We start from the raw sequence: 14,086 nt of genomic DNA, 5'->3' as shown, positions 1-14,086 counted from the left end.
GGTATGGAGATCTTGAGCCATAGTGGCTATGGATTCCAGAAGATTGAATCTCAGAGTTTAAGGAACACACCTTTAATCTGGGCTACACCTTTCATCTGGGATTAAAGGTGTGGTGGAACACACCTTTAATCTGGGCTACACCTTCTGCTGGAGACAATATAAGGACATTGGAAGAAGGGAGTCTAGCTCTTGCTCTTGCTCCTTCGCCTGCTTGCTGCGTGAGACTGAGTAACTGCTAGATCCTTGGACTTCCATTCACAGCTGCGACTGAACAATTGTTGGGAATTGAGCTGCCGACTGTAAGTCATCAATAAATTCCTTTATTATCTAGAGACTATCCATAAGTTCTGTGACTCTAGAGAACCCTGACTAATACACCAGCTAAAGGGGATCTTGGTGGAAGTTTAGCCAGCATTCGGCAGGGTCCTGATGAGCTTTACCAGAACTTTGTGGATAGGCTATTAATAGCAGCCAGTAGAATTCTTGGAGACTCTGACACGGGAAGTCCTTTCATTATGCAATTGGCTTATGAGAATGCTAACACAGTGTGCCGTGCCGCTATCCAACTGCACAAAGGACAGACAGATTTAGCGGGATATATCCATCTTTGTGCAGAGATTGGGCTGTCATATAATCAGGGTTTGGCTTTCACCGCCACTTTGCAAGAAACCACCGTACAAGCAATGCTTTCACAGAAACGAGGGAATTATGCATGTTTTAAGTGTGGAAGTTTGGGTCATTTTAAAAATGACTGTCCTAAGAATAAAGTGCTGAGAGTGGGCAAGCAGGCCATGCTCCAGGAGTTTGTCCTCAATGCAGGAAGGGCAACCATTGGGCTAGGGTGTGTAAATCCAAGTCAGACATTCCGGGCCACCTGTTGCCGGGAAACGAGAGGAGGGGCCATCCCTAGGCCCTGAAATACCCTCAGCAAGCAGCTTATGGGGACATGAAGCTGTTGCCCAGCCAAAGAAATCCATTTTTGAACTTGTCAGGGCAACTCCAGGAAGTGCAGGATTGGACCTCTGTTCCACCACCCACACAGTATTAACCCCAGAAATGGGAGTTCAAACTCTGCCTATAGGAGTTTTTGGACCTCTACCTGCAGAAACTTAGGGATTTCTTTTAGGACGAAGCAGTTCTATTGTAAAAGGTCTGCAGATTTATCCAGGTGTTATAGATAATGATTATGGGGGAGAAATTAAAATCATGGCTGCTTTCCCTCATGGTGTTATAACTATACCTACTAATCAAAGAATTGCTCAACTTGTCTTAGTTCCTTTGCATCCGCTACCGTCCAGATTTGTTAAGAATGAGAGAGGACAAGGTGGCTTTGGGTCCTCTGTTGTGTATTGAGTTCAATCTATTACTAATCAAAGACCTAACCTTAAATTGACAATTGAAGGAAAAGGCTTTGAAGGATTAATAGATACTGGAACTGACATAACAATTATTATAGGACAAGATTGGCCTTCAACTTGGCCTTTGTCTGATACACTTACTCACCTTCAAGGAATTGTTTATGCCAATAACCCAAAACAAAGGTTCAAATTGCTAACCCGGAGAGATGAGGAAGGCAATTCAGGACAAATTCAGCTGTATGTTATGTCAAATTTGCCTGTTACACTATGGGGAAGAGAACTCTTGCCACAGATGGGCATTATAATGTGCAGTCCTAATGAGGCAGTGACTAAGCAGATGCTAAGACAAGGATTTTTGCCAGATCATGGGCTAGGAAAGAAAGGACAAGGTATTAAGACTTTTGAAGGTCCTGAACCTCACTCTAACACAAGAGGTTTGGAGTATTTTCAGTAATGGCCACTATCTTGCCTGCATCCCATGCTGATAAAATTCAATGGCTTAATGATATTCCAGTGTGGGTTGATCAGTGGTCTTTGCCTAAAGAGAAAATAGAAGCTGCCTCTTCGCTAGTGCAGGAAAAATTAGAGGCAGGACATTTAGTAGAATCTCAGTCTTCTTGGAATACTCCAATTTTTGTTATCAAGAAAAAATCTGGTAAATTGAGATTATTACAAGATCTAAGAAAGGTTAAAGAAACCATGATACCTATGGGAGCTTTACAACCTGAGCTTCCGTCTCTGGTAGCCATTCCTAAAGGATATTATAAAATTGTGGTAGATCTGAAGGATTGTTTCTTTACTATTCCTTTATATCCTGAGGATTGTGAAAGATTTGCTTTCAGTGTTCCTTCTATAAATTTTAAAGAACCTATGAAGAGATATCAGTGGACAGTTCTCCCACAGGGTATGGCTAATAGTCCTACCTTATGTCAAAAGTTTATGGCACAAGCCATTCAGCCTGTCAGACAACAATGGCCTATGATTTACATCATTCATTACACAGATGATGTTTTGATGGCAAAAGACCCCCAGGATTTGCTTTTGTGTTACAGAGATTTACGAAAGGCCTTAGCTAATAAAGGACTACAAATAGCTCCTGAGAAGATATAAACTCAGGATCCTTATAATTATTTGGGTTTTAGACTTACAAATCAAGCTGTTTTCCCCCAGACGATAGTTATTCCCAGGGACGACTTAAAAACTTTAAATGGTTTTCAAAAATTGTTAGGTGATATTAATTGGCTTTGCCCCTATTTAAAGCTTACTACAGGGGAATTGAAACTTTTAGTTGATATTCTTAAAGGGAGTTCTGATCCTACCTCCCCTAGATCTTTAACCTCAGAAGGATTGCTGGCCTTACAACAAGTGGAAAGAGCTATTGAAGAGCAATTTGTCACTTATATAGATTACTCTTTGCCTTTACATCTGTTAATTTTTAATACGATTCATATGCCTACAGGATTGTTGTGGCAAAGGGCTCCTTTAATGTGGATATATTTGAGGATATCTCCTAAACGTAATATCCTGCCATATTATGAAACAGTATCTCAGATGATCATACTTGGAAGGAAGCAGGCACTAACTTATTTTGGAAAAGAGCCAGATATCATTGTTCAGCCTTATAGTGTAGATCAAGATAGTTGGCTGAAGCAACACAGTATGGATTGGTTGGTTGCTCAAATAGGACTTATAGGAACTATAGATAATCATTATCCTCAAGATAGGTTGATAAAATTTTTAAATGTACCTGAGGTGATATTTCCTAATATAACTTCTTTACAGCCTTTGTATAACGCTCTTTTGATTTTTACTGACAGCTCCTCTAAAGGGCGAGCTGGATATCTTATGAATAATCAACAAGTAGTCATAGAGACTCCTGGCCTCTCAGCTCAGTTAGCAGAGTTGACAGCAGTACTAAATGTTTTTCAGTCTGTAAATGATGTTTTTAATATTTTTACTGATAGTTTATATGTTGCACAATCGATTCCCTTCTTGGAGACTTGTGGTACATTTAACTTTAATACACCAGCAGGATCGCTGTTTTCACAATTGCAAAACATCATTCTTGCCCGAAAACATCCGTTTTATATTGGTAATATACGAGCTCATTCTGGTCTTCCTGGACCTTTAACTGCAGGCAATGATTGCATCAACAGAGCTCTAATAGGAGAGGCCTTAATTTCAGATCCTGTTGCTTTGGCTAGATGTGATCATGATAAATTTCATCTCTCTAGCCATACCTTAAGGCTCTGACACAAGATCACTAAAGAACAAGCAAGAATGATTGTAAAACAATGTCCTAAATGTATTACATTATCTCCAGTGCTGCATTTAGGAGTTAATCCATGAGGTCTTATGCCTAATCATATTTGGCAAATGGATGTAACTCATTATGCGGAATTTGGAAAATTAAAATATATACATGTTTGTGCTGACACTTGTTCAGGATTTCTTTTTTCTTCTCTACATACGGGAGAGGCCTCTAGAAATGTAATTGATCATTGTTTACAAGCCTTTAATGCTATGGGATTGCCAAAACCCATTAAGACATATAATGGGCCATCCTAAACTGGCAACAATTTTACTTCATTTTGTAAGGAATTTGGTATCAAACATAAAACTGGAATTCCTTATAACCCCATGGGACAAGGAATTGTTGAACGTGCTCATCAAACTCTGAAAAAATGGCTTTTAAAAACAAAACAGGGGGCTGGTGAGATGGCTCAGTGTGTAAGAGCACCCGACTGCTCTTCTGAAGGTCCGGAGTTCAAATCCCAGCAACCACATGGTGGCTCACAACCATCCCTAATGAGATCTGACTCCCTCTTCTGGAGTGTCTGAAGACAGTGACAGTGTACTTACAGATAATAAATAAATAAATAAATCTTTAAAAAACAAAAAACAACAAAACAAAACAAAACAGGGGCAGTTATACCCCCCCAAGGTCACCAAAAGCACACCTTGCTTTTGTCTTGTTTGTTTTAAATTTTTTGCAAACTGATGTTAAAAGTCTGCAGTGGATCGCCACTGGCATCCAGTTACTTCCAGTTCTTATGCCATGGTGAAATGGTGGGACCCATTAACTAATGTGTGGAATGGTCCAGACCCCGTTTTAATCTGGGGAAGAGGTTCGGTCTGTGTTTTTGCACAAAAAGAAGACGGATGGTGATGTCTGCCTGAAAGATTGGTTCATCAAGTGGACACAGACTCTGAATCTTCCAGTAAGTACTACTCTAACCTCGATGATGGCTAAAAAATCTTTTTTTTAGCTGAAAGAGTTAATTTGGAGTACAGCCTCCACTTCCAGAGAATTTTCAGCCTTCCTGTTAATTCTCAAAGCCACCTGCCCCACACCTGGAGGCCAGAGTTTGAGCTTGATCATTGCTAATTTGCAACTGAATAGAGTACCTGGACGTCCACAAAGAAGCTTTTATCCTGTTGTTTTTCAACTGTCTCAACTTTGTTTTTTCAAGCAGATCCTTCAATGCCTTACAGCCTGTTTTCAGCAAGCATGCAGCTCCGCCTCCAGCAAGCGCAGGTGGCAGAAATTCATCGATATGAAGAAGCATATTGAGTATATATTGTGGCTGTGGTCTGATTTGGGAATAAGGTGTGCTATAAGAGCTGGTCAGTCAATGATGGGCAACCAGATTTCGGAACTATATCAATCTAAGACAGAGGTACATGCCAAGAGGCTGTGGTTTATTAGTAATACACCACAGAGCCATGTTTGTGCAAAATAAACACAAACAAGCTGCATATATTCTTCTTGAAGGATAAAAATTGTTCGGGAAAATCTGAGATTTCCCAAGCCAGGCGTGGCCGCCAGCCACCATAACTCCCAGGCAGGACTAAGCATAAACAATTTTTATGCCCAGTCCAGATAATTTTTAGTATATATTTAGGGAGGAATTGTAGCTTCCCTCAGCCTTGAAGCAGGCTGATTCAGACTTTACTGCCACTGAATATGAGATCATCTGGGGTGTAGCCTTCCAATTTAGATGGCTATATTGTTATGTCAACTACTGCTGCTCTTCTCTGAGACTCTACTACCTGCTGAGAGACCCTTGAGACATTCCGGAGACACATCCTATTATGCACATCGCCTACTGGCTGGCTCCAGGCACCAAGAATGGATTGGCAGGGGATGGGCCTCCCCTCTTTATAAGCACAGACTCTTAGTAAACTTTGGGGCCTTGATCAGAGAAAAATTTGTCTTGGCCTCATTCTTTTCTCGCCATCTAGTTTCTTTCAGCCCCAGCCTGCCTTTCAGGAGTACCTGGTTCATGTAAGCCACGGGTGGCTTACAGTTACACAAGGTAAGGGGATCCCCTCCCTTCTTTTGTCCCCAAGGAGTCTCCCTGCCTTTCTATCCTGGAATGAGCTTGGCCTTTAGTCTCAGATGGATCTGCCTCCCACTAAGAACTCTGGCACCTTCCTTTGTGAAGTAATCCACAGGAAGCAAGCCAGTGCACATGACATTTGCACACAAAGCAAGTGCTCTATAGACATTAACTCCTTCCCCTCCAGCCGCTAGGGGGTAGCCTCTTCCTGCTGCCACCAGGGCAGACCAGGAAGCTTGGTTTTAGCCAGGCTTCTGACCAATCCAGACACAATGTGGACTAGAAGCCAACTGCTCAGGGCACATGATTCTCCTTCCTCCAAACCTTTGTGGAAGTCACTGACACTACAGTGGGGAATGCCCTCCTCCACCTCAGCTTCCTGGGGCACTCAGTCCCCAAGTCTGAGTCACACCTGGCTCAATCACACCCAGTCAGGCAATTGTTTCTTATTGCCTGATTCAGTGCTTTGTCATTTATTAATTTTATTGTTTGAAAAATACCATTTGTGTTGATACTTTCTGCACACAAGGGTTATGAAAATCAACTGAATTGACATATGAGAAATATTTAAAACAGCTGCTAGTGCTCAGAGTAACACAAGTGGAGAGAAATATGTACGTGTGTGTGTGTGTGTGTGTGTGTGTGTGTGTGTGTGTGTGTGTGTGTGTGTTGGGTAGAGAGGAGAGAAAGAGAGAGTGGCAACCTGGTCTACAGAGTGAGTGCCAGGATAGCCAGGGCTACACAGGAGAAACCCTGTCTTGAAAAACAAACAAGCAAAAAGGACAAAAAAGTATATATTAAGGGAATTTGTTGTGATGATTTCCAGCCTGCAGTCCAACTAACCCAACAATGGGCAGCTGTGGATGGGAAGTCCAAGAATCTAGTAGTTACTCAGAGGCTAGTTGTTTCAGCTGGTGTTCTGTAGAAGTAGATTCCAGCACAGAGATTAACTTGCTGGCAAGTTAATGCAAATGGTGAAGAAGAGCAAATCTTTCTTTCAAGGTCCTTATGTAGGTCTCCAGCAGAAGGTGTGGCCCAGATTAAAGGTGTGAACCATCACGACTGATCTGGTTCTTGCTTTGTCCCAGGTTGACCTTGAACTCAGAGTTCTCCTTGCCTCAGTCTTCTGGGATTAAGGGTGTGTATTACCTTGCCTGGGCCTAAACTTTTCATGGCCACTGTGCCTCAAGATCTCCATGCCAAGATCCAGGTCAGAAACTTGTGTCTTCTAGTCTAAAGATCTTGATCACAGGTGCCCTCCAGTTTTGGATTGTAGTTCATTCCAGATATAGTCAAGTTGACAACCAGGAATGGCCGTTACAAGTATCATGGTGTAGCTTCCCTGTCATTTCTAGGAAACATAATCTCATAGCACAGCTGCAAGTCCCCGGCTTTTATAATGTTTCTGCTCTTCTTTCAGTGATGTTCCCCCAGTCTTAGGTGCAGGAGTTGTGTTGTAGATTTGTCCATTGGGGTTGGGCACCCCACTATCTGCTATTCTCTGTATTTGGGCCAGCTATGGTTTTCTAGGATGGTCTCTGTCTGCTGCATGAACCACAATAACAACCAGCTAACTCTGGAAGGTACTCCTAAAGGTGCAGTGGTGGCACTCATTTCTTGGTGGTAACCAACAGCTCTCTAATTGGACTTAAGGCCCATTAAACAGAAGTGCCAGTATCAAGCCTGGTACTGAGAATTTAGTCAACTACCTGGAGCTAATGAAGTCATTGACCTCAGAGAACATACTCAAGCCACTTTACTAGACCAGCACGACTCCTAACAGCATTCTAAATACATATCCTTCTACTCACAGCTAGGTGTAGCTATTACCCCTCATCAGAAGATGATATGAGGAGCTGCTCTTAAAAGACCCTTGAAGATGAAGCTCAGATCATCAGGAAATGAAAATCCGATATCTTCTTATGGCCTCCAAAGACACCAAATACTCATGGACTGCACTGACAAACAATGGGGACAACACAGTTATCTGCATAACATTTTTAGGATTGAAGACAGAATTACTATGTAACTTGTCTGTACCACTTTAGAGGCTAAGCTCAAAAGAATGGAACTCAGCTCAATTAAACTCCACTTCTACGCTCACCTGGGCACTACCCACAATACCCAAGTTAGGGAATGGGACTGGGTACCTACCAGTGGATAATAAGTAAAGACTAGATAAAGCATGCTATAATGATGCTGGCTTTAGACATGAAGAACAGAACTGCCACCGCAGGGAAATGGGTGGAACTGGAAATCACCATGTTTATGAAAATAGCCCAGACTGAAAAAGGCCGGTTCTCATATGTGGGATCCAGGCAGGAGGGGACATGAAAAGAAAGAGAGAGAACTATTAGAGATTTGGACAGAGAAAGGGAGGAAGACTATCTGAGTGGATAATATTGGGAAGGGAGACCTTTAAAAGACATTATACACATTCACACAAGTATTTTAGAGAAGAACGATCAAGGCTGCTGATGAGACCATTTGGTAGAAGGCTTGCCTGCCAAAAACTGGGCAGGGCGGGGGAGGGGGGGCTGTAAGCCTGACATTGTGTATGTGAAGGCAACATGGTCAGAAAAAAAGGAGGGGGAGAGAGAGAGAGAGAGAGAGAGAGAGAGAGAGAGAGAGAGAGAGAGAGAGAGAAGAAAAATCAACTTGGCTTGCAAGGTTCACTAAGGCACATATAAATATTATATACAGAAAGTACTGGTCTTTCCCAGAGTTCAAATATCAAACATGACTCTTCACTCATATTTACTAGATTCTGGCAATTTGATTAAAAAGAAACAGATAGATTGTTTTGTTTTGTTTACCCTTTGCTTAAATAGTGGGAAAACGTGAATGTTTAGCATAATATAAAAACATGCAGGCATACCCCACAAAAGAAAAGAAGACAAAACAGATTCTATGTCATACATGTGCTGTGGTAAATATCAAAGACATCAGACCATTTTAAAAGAAATAATCTTTAATGTAATGACTCCTTAAAATGAAACAGAGCAATTATGCCTAGAATCTCAGCAAGCAGACAGAGGCAGAAGATAAATCCCACACGTGAGTTACATAGTGAGACCCTAAAACAAAAAAAAAGACCCCCCCACAGAACAAAAAAGAAAACATATTCCAGCAGAACTCTCTATTCCCCCAGCATCGTTTACATCAGGGCTTAATGTAAGCTATGGCAACCGAGATGGTATGATTCTGAAATAACACATCAGTGAATCAACAGAATACAATTAAGTTCACAAATAGGCCCTGCAAACACAACCCACTGACCTCTGAAAAGCATCAAAGCAATTCACTGGAAAATGCTCTTTCAGTACATGATGCAGAACAAGCCAAAAATCATGAAAAAAATCTGCAAACGAATCTTAGCTTTTAACAAAATTAACTCAAAGCATCACAGATGTGCAATATGCAAACTATTACAGTGTCTAAAATGACCCTCATCCTGGCAATGTTTTCTCTGTGTGTGTGTGGGTGGGTGTGTGCATGGGTCGTGCACCCTTGCGGAGATCGGTGGACAGCTTTCTGACGCTGGAGCACTCCTTCCTGGGGATTCAGTGTTCAGACCTGGCAGGAAACACCTTTACCACTGAGCGAGCCATCTTGCTGCCCCTAAATCCCGTTATTTCCCTTCATGTCCAAGGGTAATCTGGGGCAGTTTGTTAATTCTGCTCCCTTTTCACCAGGGATGGAGCATGACACAGTCTGGCCTCAAACTTGTGGCAATCCTCCTGCCTCTGTAGGAACTGCCATGCCTGGCTGATTCTGTCTCTTGTTCACCACTCAGCTACCTCCTACTGTATATTATCTCCATAGCTGTGAGAGTTAGAACTCCAGCCATAACATCTACGGTTACAATCTGAATATGAAATGTCCTCCACAGAGCACACATGTGGAATACATGCTTCTCAGTTTTCTCATTTTACCTCCAATAAATATTTTTATATATATTACAATATATACAATATGATATACATTATACAATAGTATATTCAATAAATACAGAGCAAACTGGAAATGGTATAAGCCTTTGAAACCTCAAAGCCTGTCCCTGTCCCCCAGTAACAGTTCCTCTAGCGAGGCCACACCTTTCAAACAGCACACCTGGAGACCAAGTGTTTAAATGCCTGTTAATTAATATATGTTCTTATTTATACATAAAATGTTAATAGTGACAGAATCTCTTGGTAGCCCATCATAACTATAAACTTAACCATATGCTTGGCTAACTATTAGTTTGAAATATTTTAGGGTATATATCACTTAAAGATCAGTGCCTTAAAGAACTATATTATGAGTATTCACATACAAGTTTAGAACATTTTATTTAAAACAGGTATTCATTGTCTTCCATACATAATTATCTTTTAATATGTCTAAAATATTTCAGAAAAAACCCCAAAGTCGGTGAAAAACAAAAATCTCAATTCTGTCTACAAAAGGAACAAAGAAGTAACCAAAGATCCTACTATGAAAGTAAGGAGAAATATCTTTTTTTTTTTAAAGACTTATTTATTATTATATGTAAGTACACTGTAGCTGTCTTCAGACACTCCAGAAGAGGGAGTCAGATCTTGTTACAGATGGTTGTGAGCCACCATGTGGTTGCTGGGATTTGAACTCTGGACCTTTGGAAGAGCAGTCGGGTGCTCTTACCCACTGAGCCATCTCACCAGCCCCGAGAAATATCTTACTAGACAACTAGCTAAGGGAAAAAAGTGGGGCCTTCTCCACACCAGGACCACATCCACCTCCTGACACCATCCATCACTGACACCATCACTGTGCACATCTGCCCCAGCTAAAAGTCACTCTTGAGGTCTCTAAAGCTCACTGTGCAGCTCCCGTTGGCTCCTTCCCTTGACTTACGCTCTCTTCTCTATCACCACCTGCCAAGTCCCATCAGCTTTTCAAAGTTTGACTCAGTCCTTCCAAAACAGCCCCGTTACACTGTGGTCTAATGATACAATTAATGATATAACTAATTAAGAGCACAGCTCAAAAATGGTTGTAAAGCCCCTCACACTTGGTCCTTGAAACAGTCCCGTGGGATGCTCTTTTTCCCTCCCTGCTCTTCCCTATCCTCCCCATTTCACCCACCCCCACTCATATAACTTCATGTTCTCTTGCGCTCCCTCTCTCTCTCTCAAAAAACGAAAAAACTTGAACAGCAAAGCAAACAAACGAGAGAGAGAGAGAGAGAGAGAGAGTTAGTTCGAGGTCAGCCTGGTCTACAAAGTGAGTTCCAGGACAGCCAGGGCTATACAGAGAAACCCTGTCTCAAAAAAACAAAAACAAAACAAAACAAGGAAGGAAGGAAGGAAGGAAGGAAGGAAGGAAGGAAAGAAAGAAAGAAAGAAAGAAAGAAAGAAAGAAAGAAAGAAAGAAAGAAAGAAAGAAAGAAAATCAATAAAAAGACAAGCACACAGAGTCCATTTTATGTTAGCCAATTACTCCTGGGTCTGGGGCCTGCCCTGACGGGTAATGGATATGTCCAATAACACTCCACTGGAGAAAGCTGACTTCCCTTTCTCAGCAGCTATCTACTGCACAACCTCCCCTTCGTGGGGATCTCTGCAAACACCTTAACCAGCAGGGTGTTGATCCAAGAGAAGCAAGAAGAAAGTCTGTCTCAACGTGACTCAGTGGACAGTTTTTGTCCAAACTTCTGGAGTCTAGCACCAAGTAGTTTATTTTAGGCACAGCACAATTTCAAAATAGTTTCTGGTGATAATTAATCAGTCCTGTGTGTACAGAAAAGCTTAGGAGATGGCTATACTGAAACTCTTGTAGAGTACAAGCAACATCTTGCATACAGATAGGTTCTCTGAATTAACTGAGGAAGCAGGCTCAGGGAAAACAGTGGTCCTGATGAGGTTGGCAGGGAGGGCAGACTGCCGATTGACTGACATGAACTTGAGTCTGAGGGAGGCGGTGTGGCTTGGTGGTACAAATAGTGCAGAGACCACCAGCTACGAATCACATTGTTCCTGCCTTCTGGGCAGAAACAGGTTATACATCTCTCCCTCTGACGAGACAACCCTGAGGGTTGAACACTCCTGATTCCCACTGTGCTCAGGTGTGAGCACAATGGCCCACAACTTCGTCTCCCTTTCTCAGTGTTGGGACTCTGTCTGGTTTGAACCTGTGCTGTCAGCCACATGTGCACGGGTCCTGTTCTGTCTGGAAGATGCGGCTTCCCTGGAGCCCTTCACCACCTCTGGCTCTCACAGTCTTTCTGCCTCCTCTTCAGAACAGGTCCCTAAACCCTGAGGGGAGGGGTTTGACTACTATCCTCAAATACAGATAGATTATACTATTAGGTTACTCAAGAGTATACAAAGTAAAATAACCATGTTTTATAGCAGCTAATAAAATTATACCATGTTACATGTTTTGGAATTTATCTCTCTCCTCTCTCTCACAAGCAGGCAAACACACAATCTCATTACACAGCTACTACATACCTAGACTGGTTCAGAACATGTGATCCTTTGGCCTCCCCCACGCTAGTACTGGTATGGCAGGAGTTTTGCTACGTACGTTACAACCTTGCTTCAAATGTATTTAATAAATAAATAAATTCTATTTGCTCTTGTTACAAAAAAAGCTAGCTATATAAATTATAAATAAGTAATCTCACTAGGCAACCATTTTTTTAAGTTTTTTTTTTTGATTCTTTGTGAATTCTATATCATGCACCCAACCCCACTCATGTCTCCAGCTTCCTTATCTACTCTCTGCCCTTGCAATCTGTTCCTGCCAAAGAAACAAAAAACAAACAAACAAACAAACAAACATCTCCATAAAAGCTTGTGTGTGTCCCTCAGTATTTCCGTGTGCCCACACATCTTCACTCATTCACTTACATCTTTACTCAGTGCAATGGGTCATTGTCTGATCCGAGGCCTCTGGCTTCTGGTGCACTATAAATACTGGACCCTCACGGGGACCCTTCTCAGATACCCTGTTGTTGCCCTGTGTCATGGAGATCCTGCAGCCTTAGTTCTACAGGACCCGCCCCTTCACAGGCTCTGGCAGTTCACAGATGATATGGATGCTGGGGTGGGCCACCTCAAAGCCCCAAGTTGGTCATCCCTCCTGTTCCTGATCCTGAGCCAACCAGGGCAAGCTCCCCCACTCACTGTTGTGTTCTTGGGGCTGGCTCTACTGTGCTGCCCAGGCAAGGTACAGACTGCTCTCCCAAGCACTACAACCTTCAAGGAGTAGGGCTCATTCTCCTTCACCGAAGCCACTGCACAGCTGGTGAGGGTCAGGCCAGCCCTCCTGTGCTCATGGGTAACTATTTTTCTATCTAGATGTCTTACAAAGCATTAGACTGTAGATATTAAACAGACATAATGAAATTTGGTTTTGCAGAAAGAGAATATAAATGTGGAGCTGGGTCACAGAAATTGGTGGCCAATGTGAAAGTCCTGAAGCAATGGGTACTTAATGAGGTAATTACTTATTAAATGATTAGATGTGCCATAGAAACAATTTACCCAGTCGCATGACAAACTCAGGTAAGTCTCAAGTTACATTCAGTGTCAAATCTTGAACCACTATACACTATACACCCATACAATAACTTGGTATAACTTGGTAGATAACCTCCCCCCCAAAAAAACAAACAAACAATAGGTTTATGTCTTACTGTTCTCCACACTCTGGCAAAACATCCGACTAAGGAATGTAAGTAGGGAAGTTTAGAGAGGTAAAGGCACGGCGGCGGGAGTGAGACGTTTCCCAGGCACAGGGTTACGGCTCATGCCTGTGCACAGGAGAACCCTAGGCCAGGACTCACGGCAGAGCCAGAAGCAGCCAGAAGCAGCCGTAACCGCCAAGCTCTGCTCCAAGCCGCCACCCTGGATGATATACCAAGAACACCAACGGTCTGGGGTTCTCACGTAGGAGCCAGGATGAGTTTCTTCCTCAGAGTGTGCTGCAGGCTGAGGCTGTATTTCTCCTTAGACGAAACACCACTGTTCCACGCATACACTTTGTCCATGAGTTCAACGTGGAGGTCCACGAGTGGGCGTCTCCTAGAGGAAGAGAAAGGCAAAGTTTAAAGATGTGCAAACACCAAAGAGAAGACAGATTGTCATTAGGGGAGAGTCAGCTAACAGGTATGAAAGTCCTTTGAAACTCATCCTTTTAAATGCTCTGTGCATTGCTTAGCAAATAATCCAAACAATTGGCAGTACTCTGGCCCAGAGGCCAGAGTCTCCTTCCACAAAGACAGTGGAATTTTACTCTGAGAACACACCAGCTAGGGGACAAGCCACCTGATAACCCCATGCAAAGAGAGAAAGACTATAAAGGCCAATGCTACCCCTGTCCCTGGAGCACCGACTCTGAAATGTTGCACCCCTC

At 42.5% G+C, this 14,086-nt stretch overlaps 1 protein-coding gene across 12 annotated transcripts in view; it reads right to left on the bottom strand.

The window, feature by feature from the left end:
• Positions 1 to 8,654: 8,654 nt before the first annotated feature.
• Positions 8,655 to 14,086, bottom strand: part of Cflar (CASP8 and FADD-like apoptosis regulator) — a 47,574-nt gene continuing 42,142 nt past the window's right edge. For all 12 annotated transcript variants that reach the window (XM_011238420.3, XM_011238421.3, NM_001293804.2 and 9 more), the window contains one exon: positions 8,655 to 13,755. In XM_011238420.3, coding sequence (XP_011236722.1) covers positions 13,617 to 13,755 — 139 coding nt within the window. In that variant the 3' untranslated portion in view covers positions 8,655 to 13,616. The remainder of the gene's footprint in view (positions 13,756 to 14,086) is intronic.

This window comes from Mus musculus, chromosome 1 (assembly GCF_000001635.26).
Source record: "Mus musculus strain C57BL/6J chromosome 1, GRCm38.p6 C57BL/6J".
Classification (NCBI taxonomy): Eukaryota; Metazoa; Chordata; class Mammalia; order Rodentia; family Muridae; genus Mus; species Mus musculus.
Note: the sequence above shows the minus strand (reverse complement) of the source record. Positions and strands in the feature narration are given on the sequence as shown.